Source organism: Balaenoptera musculus, chromosome 5 (genome assembly GCF_009873245.2).
Source record: "Balaenoptera musculus isolate JJ_BM4_2016_0621 chromosome 5, mBalMus1.pri.v3, whole genome shotgun sequence".
Taxonomy (NCBI): domain Eukaryota; kingdom Metazoa; phylum Chordata; class Mammalia; order Artiodactyla; family Balaenopteridae; genus Balaenoptera; species Balaenoptera musculus.
Window position 1 is genome coordinate 113,054,881 of NC_045789.1, and position 20,518 is coordinate 113,075,398.

At 36.8% G+C, this 20,518-nt stretch overlaps 1 protein-coding gene across 1 annotated transcript in view; it reads left to right on the forward strand.

Moving 5' to 3' along the window:
* Positions 1-20,518, forward strand: part of ANK2 (ankyrin 2) — a 591,117-nt gene that overhangs the window by 68,775 nt on the left and 501,824 nt on the right. The window contains exon 2 of the mRNA XM_036852154.1: positions 12,724-12,784. Within this exon, the coding sequence (XP_036708049.1) occupies positions 12,764-12,784 (21 nt within the window). The 5' untranslated portion in view covers positions 12,724-12,763. The remainder of the gene's footprint in view (positions 1-12,723; positions 12,785-20,518) is intronic.

A 20,518-nucleotide genomic window follows, 5' to 3' on the forward strand; every position in this document is an offset into this window, starting at 1 on the left:
AGAAAGGCAGCCGTTGAGTTCTCATTTAGGGCATCTCAGATGCTGAGAAAGGGGTTAAAGAGCTTTTGGCCAAGGTTTTTATTGCTGCTATGGGGCTGGTTTGGACAAACACTATGAATGCTGGGCTCACACTGGCGGCTTTGTCAGGTTGTCACTTCTGTTGTCACCAACCTGAGACCTTATTAGGGGCTTCTGTCTGTATTTGACCTTGGAATCATGGCCATGGCCACTTCCCTGCTCTAAGGACAGCTCCTTCCACTGAGTCATTACTGACTTTATAGTCAAACTGTCCTTTAGAGGAGAACAAACCACTTAACTCCAGGTGTGAGGTTGCTGAGCACATTAACTGTTTACAGACATGTCAGTGCAAGTGCAGCCTCTTGTATCCTAGGTGAAGATCATTCCTTAGTCACGAATTCCTTTTTTCAATTTCCCTTCTCCAGGGCACTCTCCCACTGGTTCTTTTCCAGCTGGTGATCTGACAAGGCTTCTTTCTCTTACAGCCAAGGCTAGAGTCCCCTCTCTCCTTGAGCTTCTCTGATAACTGGTAACTGAGGAAGTGGACAGTTCTTTAGGGATCTGGCAATGGGTACTCAGGGTTTCACTCAAGCAGAACAAAAACTGTATCTGCCTCCAAAAACCTTGTATGGCTATGGCTTCTGGACCCCATGACAGAAGTTTCTCCCCTCTCCTGGATTTTCCCTTGAGCTTCAAGTTCGTTGACTTAGTCTACCAACCCTCTCTTTCTTTGTCCAGTGCCTCTTATTTGTGTCTTCGTCCTTGCTACTGTTTCATTTCCATTCTCCATAATAGGAATTCAAATGGAAAAAATCTCCTGTCTCAAGCAAAAATCATTTGCATACATGATGATAAAGAAAAGAGGTTGATGTTCTCTAACCTCTTAGAATCAGGGTCTTTATTTTTCATGTTTCAGAAAAGTATTGAGAGGATTGCTTATCAGAAATTAGTTGGCTGTTAAAATTCCCTCGTCTGTGAAAATGAAGGGATTGGAGCAAAGGATCTCTTAAGGGTCTTTCTCGCGCTGAAATTTCCATGCACTGGTGATACTCTGTCTCCTTGTGGGAGAGGACAGATGGATGCTCAGCTTTCATACTACTCATCTTTTTGATCAATGGGTTGAACATCTGTTTGGGATTTCTGATACCACTGCACTGCAATTCCCATTGCTCACCCTTTCAGCTGGCAGCAACAGAATGCCTCTCCAGAAGGCATCAGGCCTCTTTTCTCTGGAAGAGCTTTTTATTCTTATTATTTCCAAGAATATTATAAGAGCTAGTTTCCTTCATATTTCCTTTCTGAGACTGGGAAATCTATTTTGGGGTAATGGAGAAAAAACATATATTTGTCTCAAGTAGCTTAAAAGAACAGAGATTTAATATCTAGTCATGGTATTAATTTATAAAATGAAATATAAATTTAAAAGGTAAAATTATATTTTGATTTATTTCTTCAAGGGAGAAGCGAACCTTTTAAAAAATTAATAGAATTTATTTTTTTAAATTAATTAATTAGTTTGTTTTTTATTTTTGGCTGTATTGGGTCTTCGTTGCTGTGCGTGGGCTTTCTCTAGTTGTCACCAGCGGGGGCTACTCTTCGTTGTGGTGCGCGGGCTTCTCATTGTCTGTCGTGGCTTCTCTTCTTGCAGAGCACGGGCTCTAGGCGCACGGGCTTCAGTAGTTGTGGCACCCGGGCTCAGTAGTTGTGGCTCGCGGGCTCTAGAGCGCAGGCTCAGTAGTTGTAGTGCACAGGCTTAGTTGCTCCGCGGCATGTGGGATCTTCCTGAACCAGGGCTCGAACCTGTGTCTCCTGCATTGGCAGGTGGATTCTTAACCACTGCGCTACCAGGGAAGCCCCAGACTATTTTTTAGAGTAGTTTTATGTGTACAGAAGAATTGAGCTGATAGTACAGGGAATTCCTGTATTACCCATCACCCACCCCCCATTTCACCTATTGTTAACATCTTACAACAGTGTGGTGCATTTGTTACAATTAATAAGAAATTATTACGAATTATAGTTATTAGTTATATTATTATTAGTTAAAGTCCAGTTTATTGAGATCTCCTTAGTTTAACCTAATGCTCCTTTTCTGTTCCAAGATCCCATCCAGGATGCCACATTACATATTGTCATGCCTCCTAAGGCTCCTCTTGGCTGTGACAGTTCTTAGGCTTTCGTTGTTCTTGATGACCTTGATAGTGTTGAGGCTATCGATTAGGTATACTGGAGGATACCCCTCTACTGAAATTTGTCTGATGGTTTTCTCATGATTAGTTTGGGTTATATGTTTTTGAGAGGAAGATCACGGAATAAAGTGCTGTTCTCATCACATCTGATCAAGGGTAATACCTTCAATATGACTTATCACTGTTGATATGAATCTTGGTTGCCTGACTGAAATAGTGTTCGTCAGATTTCTCCAAGGAAGCCAACTAGTTTTAAACCTGTGTTGACTATTTCTTCAAATAAGAGTTCTAGATTTGGAAATTAATTTGGAAAATAGCATGAGGAAAGGGCCTTCAGCATAATGGAAACAAATGGAATAGTCATTTACCGAGACCACTCTCCAAGAGAGATAAATTTTGTGTGTGTGTAGTTGACACACCAGGAGATAAAAAGGGAGGAAACAGAGGATGATCTTTTTCTCTGGGAAGTGTCAGCCCCAGGAAGGAATCACTGCCCTGTTGATCGTGACCGTCGACTCAAATATTTCATTCTGGTCTGAGAGCCATTTAAAGAAGCTACCATCCAGGGGGTACTCTCAGCATTTTGGAACACCTTGCTCAGGGAAGGAAGGAAAAGGCATTTCCTAACCCTCGTCTGCATCTTTCTAGCCTGACTCTATCCAGGTTGATGGGATTGTGAAGCTTTTCCTGTGGGCTCAGGCTTGTTATTCTTATTTAAAATTGAGTGGAAGAAGTATTATGAAGAATAATTCAGGTATGTAGTTACTTAAATATCCCATCACATATGTTAATATTAGTGAAAGTTTGGAAAATAACTTCCTTAACAGGATACAGATGTGACCTTATCATTAGATATACTTTGTAGCATTTGAATTCTAAATACCACATATGTGAGTTTAGCAAAAGGAGTTCCCTTTAAATAAAACCCATTGTATAGATTAATGTGTATTTACATAATTTTTAGTGTTGTCCAAAATGATTTTTATACTAGTTATTTATATATTTCTCCATAAACTTTTTTCTCCTTTTGTCAATGAGTATTTACATTATTATTGCTTTGTGCATGCATGTATTGTACAACTTCCTTTTTCCTCCTCTGGCCCACATATACCAACACCATTTTCTTAGCCATTAGCACAGATGACAGGATCAAAAACATGATTTTCTTTACAGAATTGGGTACAAAGTAGGCACCTAATAGAGGTAGCTATTGTATCAATATTAAAAGTAAATTATAAGTAATGTGAGAATTCTACTACTTTCTTAACATTTCTTGGATCCATCCCTTCTTTAGTGCTGCTGCTTCAGTTCTCATCCACATTTTCTCTGCTTTTCTTCAATCTGTTAAGTACCCTGCAGCCAGAGCTTGCCTTCTCAATATTAAATTTAATTATGTCCTTTATGCCTCCACTGTAACTTGTTCATATCTGCACATCACAATGACTTTGGATTGCCATCACTAGTTTTTTGTCCTGCCTCCCCTACATGATGATGAGATCTCTGAGGGCAGGGACAGTGTCTCATTCACTTTGAATAACCCCCAGTACATTGTAGACTCAGTAACCATGTGCTGAATGAATGAGTGAATGAATGAGTATATTTGGAGGATATCTAGTGGACATCTTCATGCATAGACTAAAATACTGGCACCTGTTTTTGTTTTATTGCCCACCCTTCATGAGTCTCTTAAGAAAATCTTTGATGAACATTTTTTTTTTTAACAGTTTCAAACATGGACCAAGGTAAGGAGAATACTATAATGAATCTCCATGTATCCAATCAGCTTAAAAAATCAGCACCATTTTGCTAATTTTGTTTCACCTTATCTCCCATCCTACATTTTTTTGGTTTCATTTGGCTGGAGTATTTGAAAGAGAACACCAAACATTGTGTCATTTTTTAAAAAATAAATTTATTTATTTTGTTTATTTATTTTTGACTGCATTGGGTCTTGGGTCTTTGTTGCTGTGCGCAGGCTTTCTCTAGTTGCAGCGAGCGGGGGCTACTCTTCGTTGCGGTGCGCGGGCTTCTCATTGCGGTGGCTTCTCTTGTTGCCGAGCACAGGCTCTAGGCACGCAGGCTTCAGTAGTTGTGGCTCGTAGGCTCTAGAGCGCAGGCTCAGTAGTTGTGGCACATGGGCTTAGTCGCTCCATGATATGTGGGATCTTCACGGACCAGGGCTCGAACCCGTGTCCCCTGCCTTGGCAGGCGGATTCTTAACCATTGCGCCACCAGGGAAGCCCCACTGTGTCATTTTACTTGTAAATATTTCATTATGCCTCTACCTAGTAAGTTCCGTTTTTTCCCACCATGCCATTATCACACCTCATTCATATAACTTAATACCAAATATCTAATTTTCATATTTCCCTGATTGTCTCAAACCTGTTTTTTTTTTTTTTACAGTTGATTTGTTCAAATCAGAACCCAGACAAGACCTGTACATTGCATTCGGTTATAGTGAGGGCTTGTTTAATCTTCACTTATAGGGGAGTGTGATTTATGTCAAAGATGGGTAAATGATGGTCTGCATAAAAAGTTTATTTCTGCTTCACTTTTTCTCTGTTCTACTTAAACATTTAATAACATTAGGCCTAGAATTAGCCATTTTCATGATCGAGCATTTTGGTTCACGTGTTCATTCATTCAATAAGTACTTACTGAGTGCCTACTCAGTGTTAAGCACTGTTCTAGGCACAGAGTTTCAACAATTAAAACAGCATCAGCAATCCCTACCTCATGGAGCTTGCATTCTGGTGGCTGGAGCCTCTGCAGGTTATAGCACTAGATTTGACCTGGAAGGGAGGAAAGGAAGTTCAGCAGTAAGTCCAGAAGATTTAACTGATGCAGATTTGGCATTTAGGAGCTAAGATATTATTAAGCCTTGAAGTGTTTCGCAGTTGTCAGGTCCTTATTAGAGCATTACTTCCATTACAGTTATTTCTCTCTAACCCCTATCCAAGCTGCCTGCCTACTCACTAGATGAATCTTCTTAAAACTCTGTTTTGATCATGTCATTTCCTTACTGGAAAATCTAAAGTATGACTCATACTCTGTCAATAAAGGTCAAACTGCCTAGCTTGACACTTAAGACCTTGAAGTCTGACCTTAACTTATGTTTTCAATTTTATCTTTGTGTTTTGTTAACTCTACTGCAGCCAGACTGGTCTTTTGAACTTACCTTGAGTATCTGCTCTGTATCTTTACATTAGGCCAATAGTAATGCATCTTACATTCTTCTTTGGGTCATTCTCTTCCCTTCCCTCTCCTTCCCTCCAATTTCTTTTCCTATTCTCTCTTTTTTTTTTTCCAATTTATTTATTTTTATTTATTTTTGGCTGCATTGGGTCTTTGTTGCTGCGTGCAGGCTTTCTCTAGTTGCGGTGAACAGGGGCTACTCTTTGTTGCGGTGCACAGGCTTCTCATTGTGGTGGCTTCTCTTGTTGTGGAGCATGGGCTCTAGGTGCGCAGGCTCAGTAGTTGTGGCACACGGGCTCAGTAGTTGTGACTCGCGGGCTCTAGAGCACAGGCTCAATAGTTGTGGCACACGGGCTTAGTTGCTCCACAGCATGTGGGATCTTCCCAGACCAGGGCTGGAACCAGTGTCCCCTACATTGGCATGTGGATTCTTAATCACTGTGCCACCAGGGAAGCCCCGTATTCTCTCTTCTTATCTATTTCAAAGCTCAGCACGAGTTTCATCACCTCAGTTAAGATTACACACCACCAAGCCATTTAATGCCCAGTCCACCAATGTGCCACTTAGTTTACCTTGCCTTCATTTATACAACCAGCTGTGGCTAAGACCTAGACTTTATAAACCAGAAAGACCTGGATTTGATTTTCAATCCAATCACTTATTAGTAAAAGGGTCTTGCGACAAGTCCCTTTATTTCTCAGAGTCTCACTTTCCTTGTCTTAGAATATAAATACAGGATGATTTTCATGAGGCTGTTCTTTCTTTTTTTAATATTTACTTATTGGGTTGCACCGAGTCTAAGTTGCGGCAGACAGTTTCCTTCATTGTGGCTTGTGGGCTCCTTAGTTGAAGCTCGCCAGCTCCTTAGTTGTGGCATGTGAACTCCCAGTTGTGGCATGCATGTGGGATCTAGTTCCCTGACCAGGAATCGAACCCAGGCCCCCAGCACTGGGAGCATGGAGTCCTATCCAGTGCGCCACCAGAGAAGTCCCATGGGGCTGTTTTGAATAGTAATTCAGACAATGTGTATAAAGTAGTCAGTGCAATTTTTGGTACTTGGAAGCATTCTATAAGTGATAGTTTATTATTATTATTAATTATTTTATTTTGTTTAATTACATCATCTCCAACTTGACTGAAAGGCCTTTAAATAATTCCTTGTACACTGTTGATACTGCGTGTCATTTTGTGGACAGTCATTTTTTTTAGGTTTCTGACCTACCACTTTTAGCCCCTGGGGCTCCTACATAGTCATCTAAATATTGATCCACTTGTCCAGATATTGTTTTTAGTAGTCAGTTGTGACTGGACAGCTATAAGGTATGAACAGAAACATACATTGTGAAAAAAGACTAGAATATGAAGGGAAAGCAACTGTAGCTATTATTCCTATATAAGGAGTTAAAATTAGGCCAAATTATTAAATTAGTGAATCTTTGTCTCTATATGGGGTTTTCTATTAAGTTTAAGCAGGAAAGAGAGATGTTGAGAAACTGATGCTGAGAGATTCTGTCTTGTTAATATTTTATTTGTTGCAAATGGTTTTCCGAGTTGTTTCCTTGCCAACCTCAAAGCAAAACACTCTGCCTTGAAAGAAGAAAAATCAGAGGTGTGTTATATTTCACCACAGGAAGCTATTCACAGTCAGAGGCAAGGAGAATCCAGTTGAATTGTGGATCTGAAGGAGGCCAAAAAAGTGCATTTTAAACCAAGCTAAGCACAAGACACTGCCTCATTAAGAGAGGAGAGTTACAGGCTCACAGTGAAGAGGAGATCACGTAAATTGCTCTCAATTCTCTTGGAGAAGAATAAACGCGTATGCAAATGCCCAGGTCCTGGTTTTCAGTTTCAAAAGGAAATAATGTGTGTTCTGTCAGTGGAGCTCAAACTATTCAAAGGCTCGACAGAACAGCCCAATGGGAGCTGGATGCAAGGACTTCACGTAGTAGCTCTGTGTCAGTGGCAGTCTCTTGAAATTGGGACTAAAATTAAAAGTAGTTGAGTGCAACCAGTTCTAAGTGTCAGATGAAACACTTTGCTCAGCGTGTGGTGTACAACACTGATTTTCCTGTTGTGTTCCGCATTGTTGCGTGAGATGTTGAATCAGGTCCCTGTTGAGTGCATTCACGAATATAAGAGCTGGAAGGCAACTCCATCCATAATTACTGTTCTGAGATGTTATTGCCTATTTGCCTTGAACTTTAATTGGACAAGGTATTTGTGAACTTGCTTTATTCTTTTGACACCTGGAGGCGATGTTTTTCTTCTTTCAATTTGATTGGCCTTTTCCATGGAAACATCTTATGAATGCTTAAACGTTGTACTTTCTAAATTGGTGCTAAGGCACAGAGAGGATTGTTCACCAGAGACAAAGTGGACTAGGGGAAGACTTGTTCTAAATGGTATTATGCAAACTATGTGATCTCTATGGTTACACATGTGATTCTAAAGGAATTTGAAATGACGGTTCTGATTTAAGTGTCTGAATACCTCTCTGATTTTGGTAGCTCCTAATAAGGTTATGTGAGTGTGGACACTGCATCTGTTGAAACTTTAATCTTTTAATCTAGACATAGGGTAGGTCAAATAGATAAGGGCAGGGAAAGAGAAATGGTAAGCATTTGATAATGTGTGTACCAGAGAGGTCTCTTTTTGGGACTTCAAAGAGCCTCCTGGGAAAGTGAAGAGTGACAATGCCTTGGCTCAATAGTGGCTCTAGAATAGTCCCATAATAAGAGAGTGCAAATAGGACAAAGGATCCAGGAAATTGCTTCACATAGGGCAGTGGTCTTCAAACTTTCACTTGTATCAGAATCACTTGGAAGGCTTTCTAAAACGCATATTATTGGGCCCATTTCCTGAACTTCTAATTCAGAAGGTCTGGTGTAGGGCCCAAGATTCTGCATCTCTAATAGGTTTCTAGGTGATGCTGATATACTGCTGGTCCTGGGATCTCTGAAATAAAGCAATGATTCTTGCCTTGTTCTCTCAAACTTTAATATGCAGAAGGATCACCTTGCAGAGGTTGTAAAAAGTGTAAAGTCAAAATATTATACTGGAGTGAGGCTCAAGACTCTGTGATTTAAAAAAAAAAGGACCCTTAGTGATTGGTCTGTTGTAATTGGCCCAGGGACACTGATCTAGGGGCTCCAAGCCACTGGGATATCACTAACTCTTTAGTCCTTGGGTCCTTCATATTTTCATAACATTTATAACTTGACTGTCAGTTAAAGACTGTTAGCGTTCTAATATGCCTTGAAGAGTAAGAGAAAGTAAAACGGAAACATTACAATATTTGTTTTACAATATTTTTTGTTTTTGTTTTATAATATTTTAATGGCCTAATGATATCATAGGCCAAATCACATCTTATGAAAATATGATATATTGTGATAAAATATGATGAGCATTTAGCAAAATTGGATATAATATAACAAGACTTTGGCATGAAAAAGTTGCTAATCTCCTGATATCAAGTAAAATGTAAATAAATCAAATCTTTTAAAGGAGGCAGCAAGGTATAATGAAAAAGAAGACTAAAAGAAAAAAGAAAAAAAAAAGATGACTTTGGAGATGGACAGTTCCAGGCTTCAGCACTTAGAGCCTAGGCACATTACTTAACCTTTTTTCATCTGTGAAAGGGATTTAGTAATTCCTGTCTTACATGTCATGAAGAATAAATAGATAATATAAACAGAGAGACATATTGTGTTTAATAAATGGTAGTTATAGAAGGAAGAAGAAAAAATAGGACACAGGCACTTCTCATCTCTTAGTTTTTTTCATTGCAATTTAACTGAGACAAGAGATGCCTGTCCAGCTTAAAATTCCTTGAACAGCAGTTTCAACCAATGCTTTTGTATGAATTTGAGACTGACTCTGAAAGTGGACATCATCCCTCAAGTTTCTTTCATGGAAGAATTATGAGTGTAACCCTTGAAGATATAAATTAAAACTAAGAAAATTTTAGACTGATTTTGGATATTGTATAATAGAAAGCATGTCTTTCTTTGATTAGATATATGGTATATGCATATTTTCTGGAATGCTAAGAAAATTTAAACAGATGAGGTGAGTTTTTATATTTTGGAATGGTTAAGGACCATGAGGGCAAAAAAAATCAATGTTATATAATAACAATACCATATAATTTTTAAGACAGTAACTATATGTATGTATATAAAGTGATTCTGGAAGTAGTGTGTTTTTTGTTAAACCTGGTTATTCCACGAACACCTTTCTCTTTACTTTTGTATGCTTTATATATAGAATATTCTTCTTTGTACTTTATATGCTTTCACTTTTTTTTTTTTTTTTAATGAGAAGGAATAGATGAAACATTCAGCCAGGATTCTTGAAGAGACTTTAATGAAGAGGTAGTTTAAAGAGAAGTGAGTCAGGTTAAGGGAACCATCAAGGGGTGGTGAGGGACCATGGGGCAACCACCATCACTCTTAGGCTAGATCTGAAAGAGGTGGAGGAAACTGTGTTTACTAGAATGTAGAGGAGGGACCGTCTGATGGAAGCTATGGTGCTAGAGGAATGCAGCTACTGCCGGGATGTCAAAGCAGGGAGGGAACATGAAGAATACATACGTTAATGTCTCTCCGATTCTATTTTGGGATCTGTTGCTGGTGCATTCAACTGAGCAAACACAAGTGGATGCCAGTGGGCAAGAGAGTTTGTGTGACACAGTGTAGGGGTCAACCTCACAGGATGAGAACAGGGCAGAGAAGAAAAATGGACAGATGGGAGCTCAGGGGTGCCTAGAAAATAACCAGCATGAGCAGTTATTTCTTGAGGTAAAGTATGGAGACAGGAAAATTAGATAAAATTTTGTATGTATGTAAAGGGGAAAATCAAGGAATTTGGTCTTGTTGTAGGACGAGTAAAGGGAAGTAGTGATAATTAATGTTGGAAAAGGTTATTTTGAGTCAGATAGATGATAAATGGTTTTTAATGACTGTTTCAAGATTATAGGTGATATTCACTGGATTTTAAAATAAATTAGAAAAGGCTCTTTTCCAATCATTTTGAATTAAAAGGAAATCTGTAGAATATTATGAAATCCCAGATCTTAGTAGGGAAAAGTAATGAAAACGGAAATTTGGATGTCATAGTGGAGAGGACATTGACTTAGGATCAGAGAACAATGGCTAGAATCCTGGGTCAGTGTTGAATATTACCGTAAATTTGTCCAATATAGACTCTGAACTCATTCCTCGTGGACTAAATGTGAATAGTATTTCACATGGCTATTGTGAAATTAAATGAATAAACATATGTAAAATGCTTAGGATGAGGTCTAGACATGGCCTTCTGTCAATGGATGATGATACCTACCAGTTTTTGAGTGCCAAATTTATGCCAGGTGCATTCTACCTACTATCTCCAAGCCTCCAAGTAACCTCATTTCAGGAGGAGAACTCAGGCTCACAGTAAGCCATTTGTGCAGGGCCTCTTGTTACCAAATGGCAGAGTCAGGCCTTGAGGCCAGGCCAATATGATCCCAAAGCCAGGCCTCTTGCTGTTAAACTGCAGTTCACATCCTTTGGCCTTTTCTCCCATAAGGTGCAAGTGCACTTATAATAGCTTTCTAAGAAAAGCCAAAGGATATAATTGTGTAGTAAGTTTTCTCTGAAAATCTGTTCAGGAAAACTATTTAGGTTGGTACTTACAGGCTCTTCATGCAAACATGTAAAATGTTTGAATATTATGTATGAGGCAGCATAATTTCTAAATGGAGGGACACACTAAAATCAAAGCCTGCTTTTGAAATGAGGCTCAGCAAGTCATCTTAATCGTCCCCACTGTCATTAACTACAGATTGTTCTGAATATCATAGTCTGTCTAATTATTTTAACTTCTATAAAGGGAATACTCAGGAAGACTTTGTGAATTTTCCTTATAGTTTTAAAAAATTGTGATGTAATTAGAGAAATGTCAAAAACTTTTAAGAGGCTATAAACTTTCTAAGGAGAATAAACACAAAATAAAAGTGTAGGAATTAATAGTAGTAATGTATATCAGAGAGAAAATACAATTAGAAAGAAGTTCCTTTTGACAATTGCAAGAAAAATTATGAAGTACTTCTTAATGAGCTTAGCAAAGGATATGCATAGACCATGCAAAGAAAACTGAATACTCTTTTGGGAGATGAAAAGGGAGATTTGAATAAGGGATGGATAAGATGACAAATGATTGTTAAGATGTCAGTTCTTATCAAGTCTCTTTATAGACTGAATGTAATCCTAATAAGCCTCGTTGGACTTTAAGGAATTAAACTCTCAACAAATTGATACTAAGCTTCAATTGGAAAAGACATAGACTTTTGAATGAGGAAGGATGATGTATCCTACCAAATGTAGGGACACTTGTAAATCAGCAAAAGTTAGGACTAAAGATAAGTGGAAGTGAAAAGAGATAAAAAGGATATGTATACACATATACTTGAATTATTATTTATAGCAATTTGACAATAATTTAAATGTCATTAAAAAGATAATGGCTAAGTAAATTATGAAACAGCACAAACTTGCAGATGTTAAAATGGCATGTATGAACAGTAGACAGACACATGGAAAAATAATTATAAATAATAGGTAAAAAAGGAATACAATATTTTGTAATTATAATGTATTATATATGCCAGGTTTAAAGGAGAACATACTCATATTCATGCTCGGTGTATGTTCACCTGTTTAAATGAGTACATATTCATATTCATAGATTTAAAAGAGAAAGAACATGAATAAATATACCTGTTGAATTCAGATAGTGGAATAAGAATGATTTTTGTTGTTCCTAAAATTATCTTACTGTTTTTGTCATGTTTTAACAATAAAAGTTTTAATGTAGATTATGTAAACTTTTATATAGACTATGACTAAAGCATCAACCAAAGTATATTGGCTAGATGATGTTTGTCATATGAAACTTGAACCAATAAAAAATAATTCTGAAGTATGAACACAGAATTTAATCTTGTTCTCAATTGTCTTGACCATCTCAAATCTACTAATGTTGCTTAAAGTTCCTTATGATTAGATGAACATTTTCATAATTTCTTAAATCTGTTCCTCTTATACATGCTATTTTTCCATCTTTTCATCTACTCTGTTTTGCCTACTTTTCTGAGCTCTTGAAAGGTTTACATTTTTTTGGTTGCTCTTTCACATTTATAATACAGTGATGATTTTCTTATTAACAAGTTTATCAGTGCCTACTACAAACTTATTTTTATTAGAAATGTAAAAGCTCTTCTTAAAGATAAATTGAAATTGTTTCAAACTTATGTTTTCTTTTTTGTTCTTTTAGGTAAGTAACTGAACAGGGACATGAAGAACTGATATGTCAAATGACAACCATGTTGCAAAAGGTACTTTTGGTATTTTAATATTACTGTAGAAGGAGCACTATAAAAAGACACAGAGGTTGGAATGTATAAGTTCTATTTTGGTAAAAATAATTTTTTGTGTAAACAGATTTAAAGATATTATGGTTTTGATAATATTTTAATTATGAGAAATGTAATACCTGTATGATAGGACTTTTCTTTCTGAGTCTAGGAAATTATTTTAAGTATTATTTGGGAATGGAAAGATAAATAAATTGATCACTTTGTCAACATATTCATTGGTGGAATGAGGGAGGTGGGGGAAAGAAATTAGATGCAACAAAGTGAACACATTGAGATTTGTGCATCAAAGCTGTATGTTTTCACCAAGGGCTTATGGCTTGTTTCCTGTGATCAAAAAATTATCTTCAGAACTGCTCATAAAATTGATTGCTCTAAGCTTGTCAATAAGGCAATTTGATTTTAGATAATTCAAATGGATTGCATCAGTGTGGAGAATTCGCCAGATTCTGTTTATATGAAAAAAATTTAAATAAAAGGGAGGGAGCGAAGAAGGAAATATTACACTTAAATAATAGAATATAGAGGTCTTGGATACCTGTCACATGCATGATTTGGGGAAATATGATTCCTTTTTGAAGTTATGAACCTTATCTAGAAGAATCTCTTTATTTTCAAGAAGGAATCTTTAAAATATTATAGAAACCATGACATCTGGTTGAGAGGGAGAAAATTGCACTATGAGCTATTAGATGAGCTGTGTGACTCCACTACCATTGAAAATTATGCAAAAGACCAGTGACATTTAGATGCAATGAAGCATGTATTGTCCCTTTATACTAAATTAAAAATTCATTCCAATGAATAGAAGATATATGAGAATAGTAAAAGAGAAGAACTCAACTTTCTGTATAAAACCACAATTAAAAAAAAATTCTAATCTTGCTGAAGGGGCTTATAAGAACTCAGGGCAGGTGTAATGAAGAGGCTTAATTTGAAGAGAAGTTAAAAAAAAAAATTAAGGAAATAACTTTACGCCAAAAAGTTTATACTCTTCCAATGATGACCATTTAAGTAGCATGAATTTTCTCTACTTTTTGGCTATTTTTTGACTGTCAAATGAGAATTAGGCAACTTTATTAATACTGATAATGAGAGAGCACTAATTAGCTTGGGCTATTTTTAGTAAGGATAGATATTACCCTGTATTATTGTATGAATATATTATGATACAATTTGCTTCACTTGAGATATCAGTGAGATTTCCAAGTGTAAATGCTAAGTTGGCAGTTGGATAGATAGATGAGTCTTAGAAACTCAGAGCAGAGATCTATGGTAGGTTTTGGAAACCATTGTCTCACAGTTGGTAACTAAGACTGTGGAAACGAATGGGACCACTTTTGTAGAGATTATAGTATGATGAAGAACAGAGGACTGATTCCAATACCTGAAGAAAAGGAGAGAATGATAAGTTGAGATGGAGTGTCAAATGTTGCTGACAGGTCAAGGAAGATGAAGACTTCAGTAAACCCACTGAATTTTTCCACATAAAGGTCCTTAGTGACTTTGGCAAGGAAAGTTTTCTTGGAATGGGGGGGGCATATGCCATATTGGCATGGGTTGAAGAATAAATAGGAGGTTAGGAGGAAAAGTTAGCAAAAAAAGATAGTTCTTGTGAAAATTTTGTCTGTAAGTAAAAGTGGAGAGAATCCAGTAGCTGGACTGGGATGTTGGGATGACAGAGTTTCGAACATGTTTAAATGTTAATGGGAACATTGCAGAGAAGGGGAGAGATTAAAGGCATGGGTTTCTGAGAAGGAAGGAAGGGATGGAGTTGCAGCGCAGGAAGGGGGATTACTCGTAGCTGATGGGAGGAATCCGCCTCAACATAACTAAGGCAATGGCAGTAGGATATGTACAGACACAGGTATGGTTATAGACTTGGTAGGTAGTTTAGGGGAGTATCAACAAAGGTTTCTATTTTCTCTATAAAGAGGGTGTGGTCCGATTAGTTAGTAGGGATTTGAGGAAATGAGAAGAGTTTGAAGTAGTGTTTGTGGAGAATGGGAGAGGGAAAGTTGCACTGGGGACAGTGTTGTTAGACTAGGTTGGTATTAATGATTGGGAATTTGTAATGGTTGGGAATTAATGACTGTGTCATCCGATTCCCTGAATTTTGCCAGTGGACTTAAGCTTCCAGTCTGATTACAATTCTCAGTCAACCACTGTAGACCATGACAAGCCTTAGGTGGTTGAAGGATTTATTGAAACCTAATATACAATGACCTTCTCCCATAGGATTAAAATAGAGCCATATTTGAAGACATTAATCTAAGTGTGGTGTTTTCCCTTAATTTGCATGAACATATGTGTGTTTATAAGTGTACTATATGCATGAATATTTCTTTCTAAAGATCAGAAATCAGACATATTTGGCTTGGAGGAAAGGGAAAAGAAAGATATTGAGTATTCTTTTCTCGGGTACTCATTTTTGGTGTGTGTCTCCTAATGACAGTATTTTTATGGCAAAATTTAAGAAACTGTTTGACCTTGAAGAAAAGATGACTTTTTTTTTAAATTCAAAACTTATATCTTGTTTGCCATGACTGAAGAGAGCCTGCTGTCCGAAGCTACTCAGGCATCATTGGTTTGGCATGTTCTTCCTACTCTGGTGTGTGTCCTTTGGATGGTCTAGTTAGACTGTGGAAGTATTAAACAGGCCCGAAGATGAAAGACTTCAGTTTGTTTACTTTGAATTATAAGAATGTTAATATGCTTATTTAACTAGAAACTCTAAATTTCTATCTCCCATTTTGATTTTTTAGACTGTTTACTTGAGAGTACAGGGCTTTTTATAAAACTGAAGAGATCTCTAGTTGAGGGACTTTCAGATGTTGTTTTAGCTGCAAAACCACACTGAAAAATAAAATCTGGTGTAAATAAAGTTAAAAAGAGAACTATTCTGGTTCCAGTAGGCATGGGGGACCTGGAGCCCACTTACTCAGGTCACCTCTTTCCCCTCCTCTTCATCCACGTTCGGGTAGGTTCGGGTAGGTCCCCTGAGACATCACCATTGAGCCTCCATGAAACATTGCTTGAAAATTACAATTCTAGGTGGTCACAACTCTACTGAATTTCATTAAAATATAAAGTTCTTAAGATAAGTTAGCTGTGGCTTTAAGATAATTTTTCTCTCTCTAATAAAATAGGCAGGTTAGTGTTTACTTTGACCCAAAGTGTATAATTATCTTATATCATTAATTTTAATGATAATATAATAGATAGTGAATTTGGTCAAAGCAACTCCATAGAAACCACTGCTATTTATGTTGCAAATCTGAGGTTTGAAAAGCCAGGCACTCAATTTAATTAATTCTGCAGGTCAGGATGACCAAAGTTCGTAAACGGGGACCCCTTTACTAAGTTCAGGAATAGAGCTGTTCTTTACTGTCCTCAGAGGATGGACATAGGACTATGGCAGGGAGGATTTAACTGCCTTGGTCTTGAGTAGCCAGGAAAGTATGTTGTTATAAGTTACGAAGATGTTGTTCTTCTGTTAGGGTATGACTTTGTCTAGGACTGACAGTATCCGTAGACATGGAATTAGATGTTTTCAAGAAAATAATAGTACCTTTTTGAAAACTAGAGCATGGATAAAGTAAATATAGGGAATGGTCAAAAGAAAGCTAAAGTGGAGTATGTGGAACTTGCTAACAGAGCTATAAAGTCAGACTAATATGGGACAGTATTGAACATACGATTTGTGCCACATACAATGTCAAATTGTTTGCTTGAGTTATTTTTAACAGTCATAGTAACTGAATGAGGAAAATATTATGACTTGATTTTATATTCGATGCAATGAAGTCTCTTAGAGGTTAAGCAATTTGTCCAGCTCACACAGTGAATTACCAGCAAATGTAGTGGGGTCAAAATTGAGATCCGGATCATTTTATTTCATCACCAAAGTGGCCTAGTGAAGTCAGATTCAACAGCCAGCTGGAACTAGAAGTAGCAGAAGTGAAGGCAATGTCCTAAACTGTTAGAGACATAGCTGGAAGAGGGCTGTTCCTCCACGTCAGACTGCTTCCCAGGAAGTTAAGTACCTCCAATAGCTCCATGAGAAAGAAGTGATTCTGACAGTCCAATGACGGTTTGTATCCTTAAAATCTACTGCCTTTTTCATTGCCTCCAGACAATCCTTCCTCTAAATACTATGGTGATTAGAGGACTGTCCCTTCAGGGCTCAGGTCACTTGGGGCTTATGCCACCAAGAGCTTTAGTACTGAGGTCAGATGGGGAAAAACTCGAGCTGGCTGAGGACTCCCCATGATGTCCCCGACTTGAGAGTCTGGCCATTGATGGGGAGAGCTTTGTCTTTTCATTCCAAGATTCATTTCCTGGGGAAGGAAAAGGAGCTCAGTTCTGGGTTGTGTCCTGACATCTTCTATTCAGGTGTTTATCCCTGAATCACACACTAAGATCTGTATCTCCTAGTGTGTGAAATCTTGTAGTTATGGAGAAGTAATGAAAGGAAATAAGAACAATTAAAAGGGTTAAATATGACATCATGTGAGCCAGATATAAAGTTTACAATCTTGAGTTTTTAAAAGGTTTTTTAAGGCTTGTTTAAAATATGTAGGGTTACTGGGAGAAAATAGCAAAGACTAATAAACTTCTCAGATGTTAGGGAATAGAATACCCTGCATGGACATGATCATTGATAATACGTGTATTTTTGTTTGCCTGTGATGTCAAACACATTTTTTTATACTTCAGTGGTGTCAATTTCTTATCTTTTGGTGTAAATCAAATGTAATATTTGAGACTTTCCTACAGTGATGAAATATTGACCCTCTGTTCTGATCAATAATTATAACATAACTTGCTTTAATTTAGAAAACTCAAACTCTTAAGCTCTGTATCTTCTGGAATATTTTCTTCCTGGAGAACATATATAATTGGGAGTAATGATAGAATTAGATTTGTTCATATTAACCCATTTAAGTGTTACTAACTGTCAAATCAAAGTGGCAGCTTTCTGGTCTCTCTCTCCTCAGCTAAATTCACTAGATATACTATCGTTGTGTTACTGTAATTGTATTTTACATACAGTTCTTGTGACTGAAGATAAGAATCTTTTTTCATTTCATCCTATTTCCTGTTTTGTTATATTTTGTTTTTGGTTAAAGCTGTTTACAATTGGCATAAAAACCCTTTTTCTGTCTTCGCTGTGAAAGAGGGGGAAAATGAAAACTCAGTAAACCAAAGTACTACTGATTTTTCTGAAAGAAAAGAAGAGAATTTGGGGGGGGGGACGTGTTCACTCTATGACGAGTTTTTTGGGAACTGATCCCTCACTCTGTGGTCAGTCTATGTACAACACAGACCGTGTAGAAAGAATTGATATCCGATAAAATGAACAAAGCTCTAATGAGCTAATTGATTACTTACTTTTCTCAAAGCAAAATTTGCCTTCCTCTCCCACAGTCCCTCCATTCAACTTGTATAAATTATTTGTAATTCTAGCAATGTTAGTAATTCTTTATTACAGCTACTATATTGATCACATAATCAGGGGCACAACAGTAAAATTTGTGTTAATTATTTTTATCAACCATATTCTTTAGTGTTTAAAATTTTGCAAACAAAGTAACAGTAGAGTAAGTATGTTCTTCTTGGGCATGTTGGAGAGCCTTTTTTTTTTTTTTTTTTTTTCCACAAACATATGAATCACAGCAATCTCCATGTCTGAGTCCACATGCTTAGAGGCAAAGCGTATGAGAGAAGCAGGGCCTTACCCTGATCAGTGGACTGAAGCTGGAAATACTGATCTCACAGAAAAGATCATGCCCTTCTCAGCATGCATCTGGCCCTTTTCATTTTGCTTTCATCAGCTGGGGCTGTTCAGTGGTGCAAAGAAAACATTGTAAAATGCTTACAGCTTTTGGAAGTGCTTCTGAACTCTTCAAATAATGGTAAGAGTTGCAAATCTTATAGGAAGAGCCTATCACAGAAAAGCTTTATTCAACTCCACAGGGAATGCTGAACGCCAGTTAGTGAGAGCTGCTCTAAAGTAAAATACTTGTAAGAAGGAGATGCTGAAGTGTGCATTGTTGTACAGCTTAAAGGGAACAAATGTCTGTTTCATTGCACATCTAAACCTAATCTGAAAAGGGTGTCTATGGCCGCCAGCAGAGGGAGAGTGAAATTTTGCAGATGGATAAAAAGGAACTTTCAACAACCTAGCTTAGCTCTTTGGCAAAAATCCAGTGCATTGGGAATTCTCCAGCAAAATGGGTTGAACTTGGCAAATCTGCAGATGTGCATATTTCTACTCAGAACAATCAGGCAAACATAGAGACTTCCAGAGGAACTAATTATCTTTTGTTTTTTTCACCTTAGAAAGAGGATAATATTTGGAAGATGATTAACTGCTAAGAGATTTTAGAAGCAACGTTTGAAAAATGTTGAAAGAAAACCCTATATTTAGCCTTTTTCAAAAAAGTTTTTAATACCCATTTGTGCTCCCTAAATAATTTATCATAATTAACAGTAGTCCAAGCCATATGGTTTATAATTTGAAGATGTTTGTTTATTATTTGCTGTTTGCCTTTTAACTAAAAAAATTCTCTTTCATTATCTTTTCTTGCTGCTTATTGCTGTAGTTTCATCGTTATGAAACCAACGCCATTATTTCTCTAACTATGTATCTGTATGAAACAAACCCTGTTTACTGACTCAGATTATTTACATTACAGAAAAACAAGCTACAAAAGAGTAGAGATGAGTTTATCTCCAAAGAATATTTCCTAGAAAATATTGGCACATATGAAAATGTTCTGATATATCAATATTAACATATATTATAGTATATGTTTTATAGTATATGTGTTTGTATGAAAATATATAAGATGGGTGGATGACGGTCTTTCAGAACAAATTATTGTAGCAATTTAAAGTAATTGGACCTAAGTGTTTTAAATTCCAGTACACATATTTTAAGTATTTTTATCAAAAAAGTTAAATCATACAAAACAGTAGAGAGGACTGACTTATTTGAAATGTAAATCCTTGATGTTCACATTTTGTAGAATTTTTTAGTTACAGTTGTGGCATTACAAAATATTTAATGTGCTTAAAATAGGAACATTAAAGAGAACATGCACTTTTAAGAGGGGACTGGTGGATAGAGTTTTTTAAATAAAATGAATAAATTTATATGTTCTGAGGTGGAAACATGGCCAAAGTAAAAGAAAAAAGGAAGAAAAGAAAGGCATAGAATACTATGATTGAATCTATTTCTGTGCCTGGCCATAGTAAATATCTGAAGGACACTGAACTGTTAATGCTGGCTGCCTTTGATAAATAGGACTCTGCGTAGACATAGGAGATTTTTATAAATACATTCTGTATTGTTTGGATCTTTTTTCAATGAGTGTGTATTAACACATACACACACATATATTTATTTTTCTAAGGGAATATGTATATATTTTAAAGAGAATAACATAGTGGAAAGACTATTAGTCCTAACTTTGCTATTGAGTGTGTGACCATTTAAAAAAGTAAATAGATCTGCTTATTTTACATGATTATTATGAGAATCACTTGAAATTATGGATGAGGAAGAGAAGATTAACTTTTTTGTTGTTAAATAGGGACACTGACAACTAGAAAACGTTGCAGTTCTATTGAGATACTTAGGCTGAGAACTTTGCAGGAAGTGTAGAGTTAGGATGGTGTCAAGAGAGT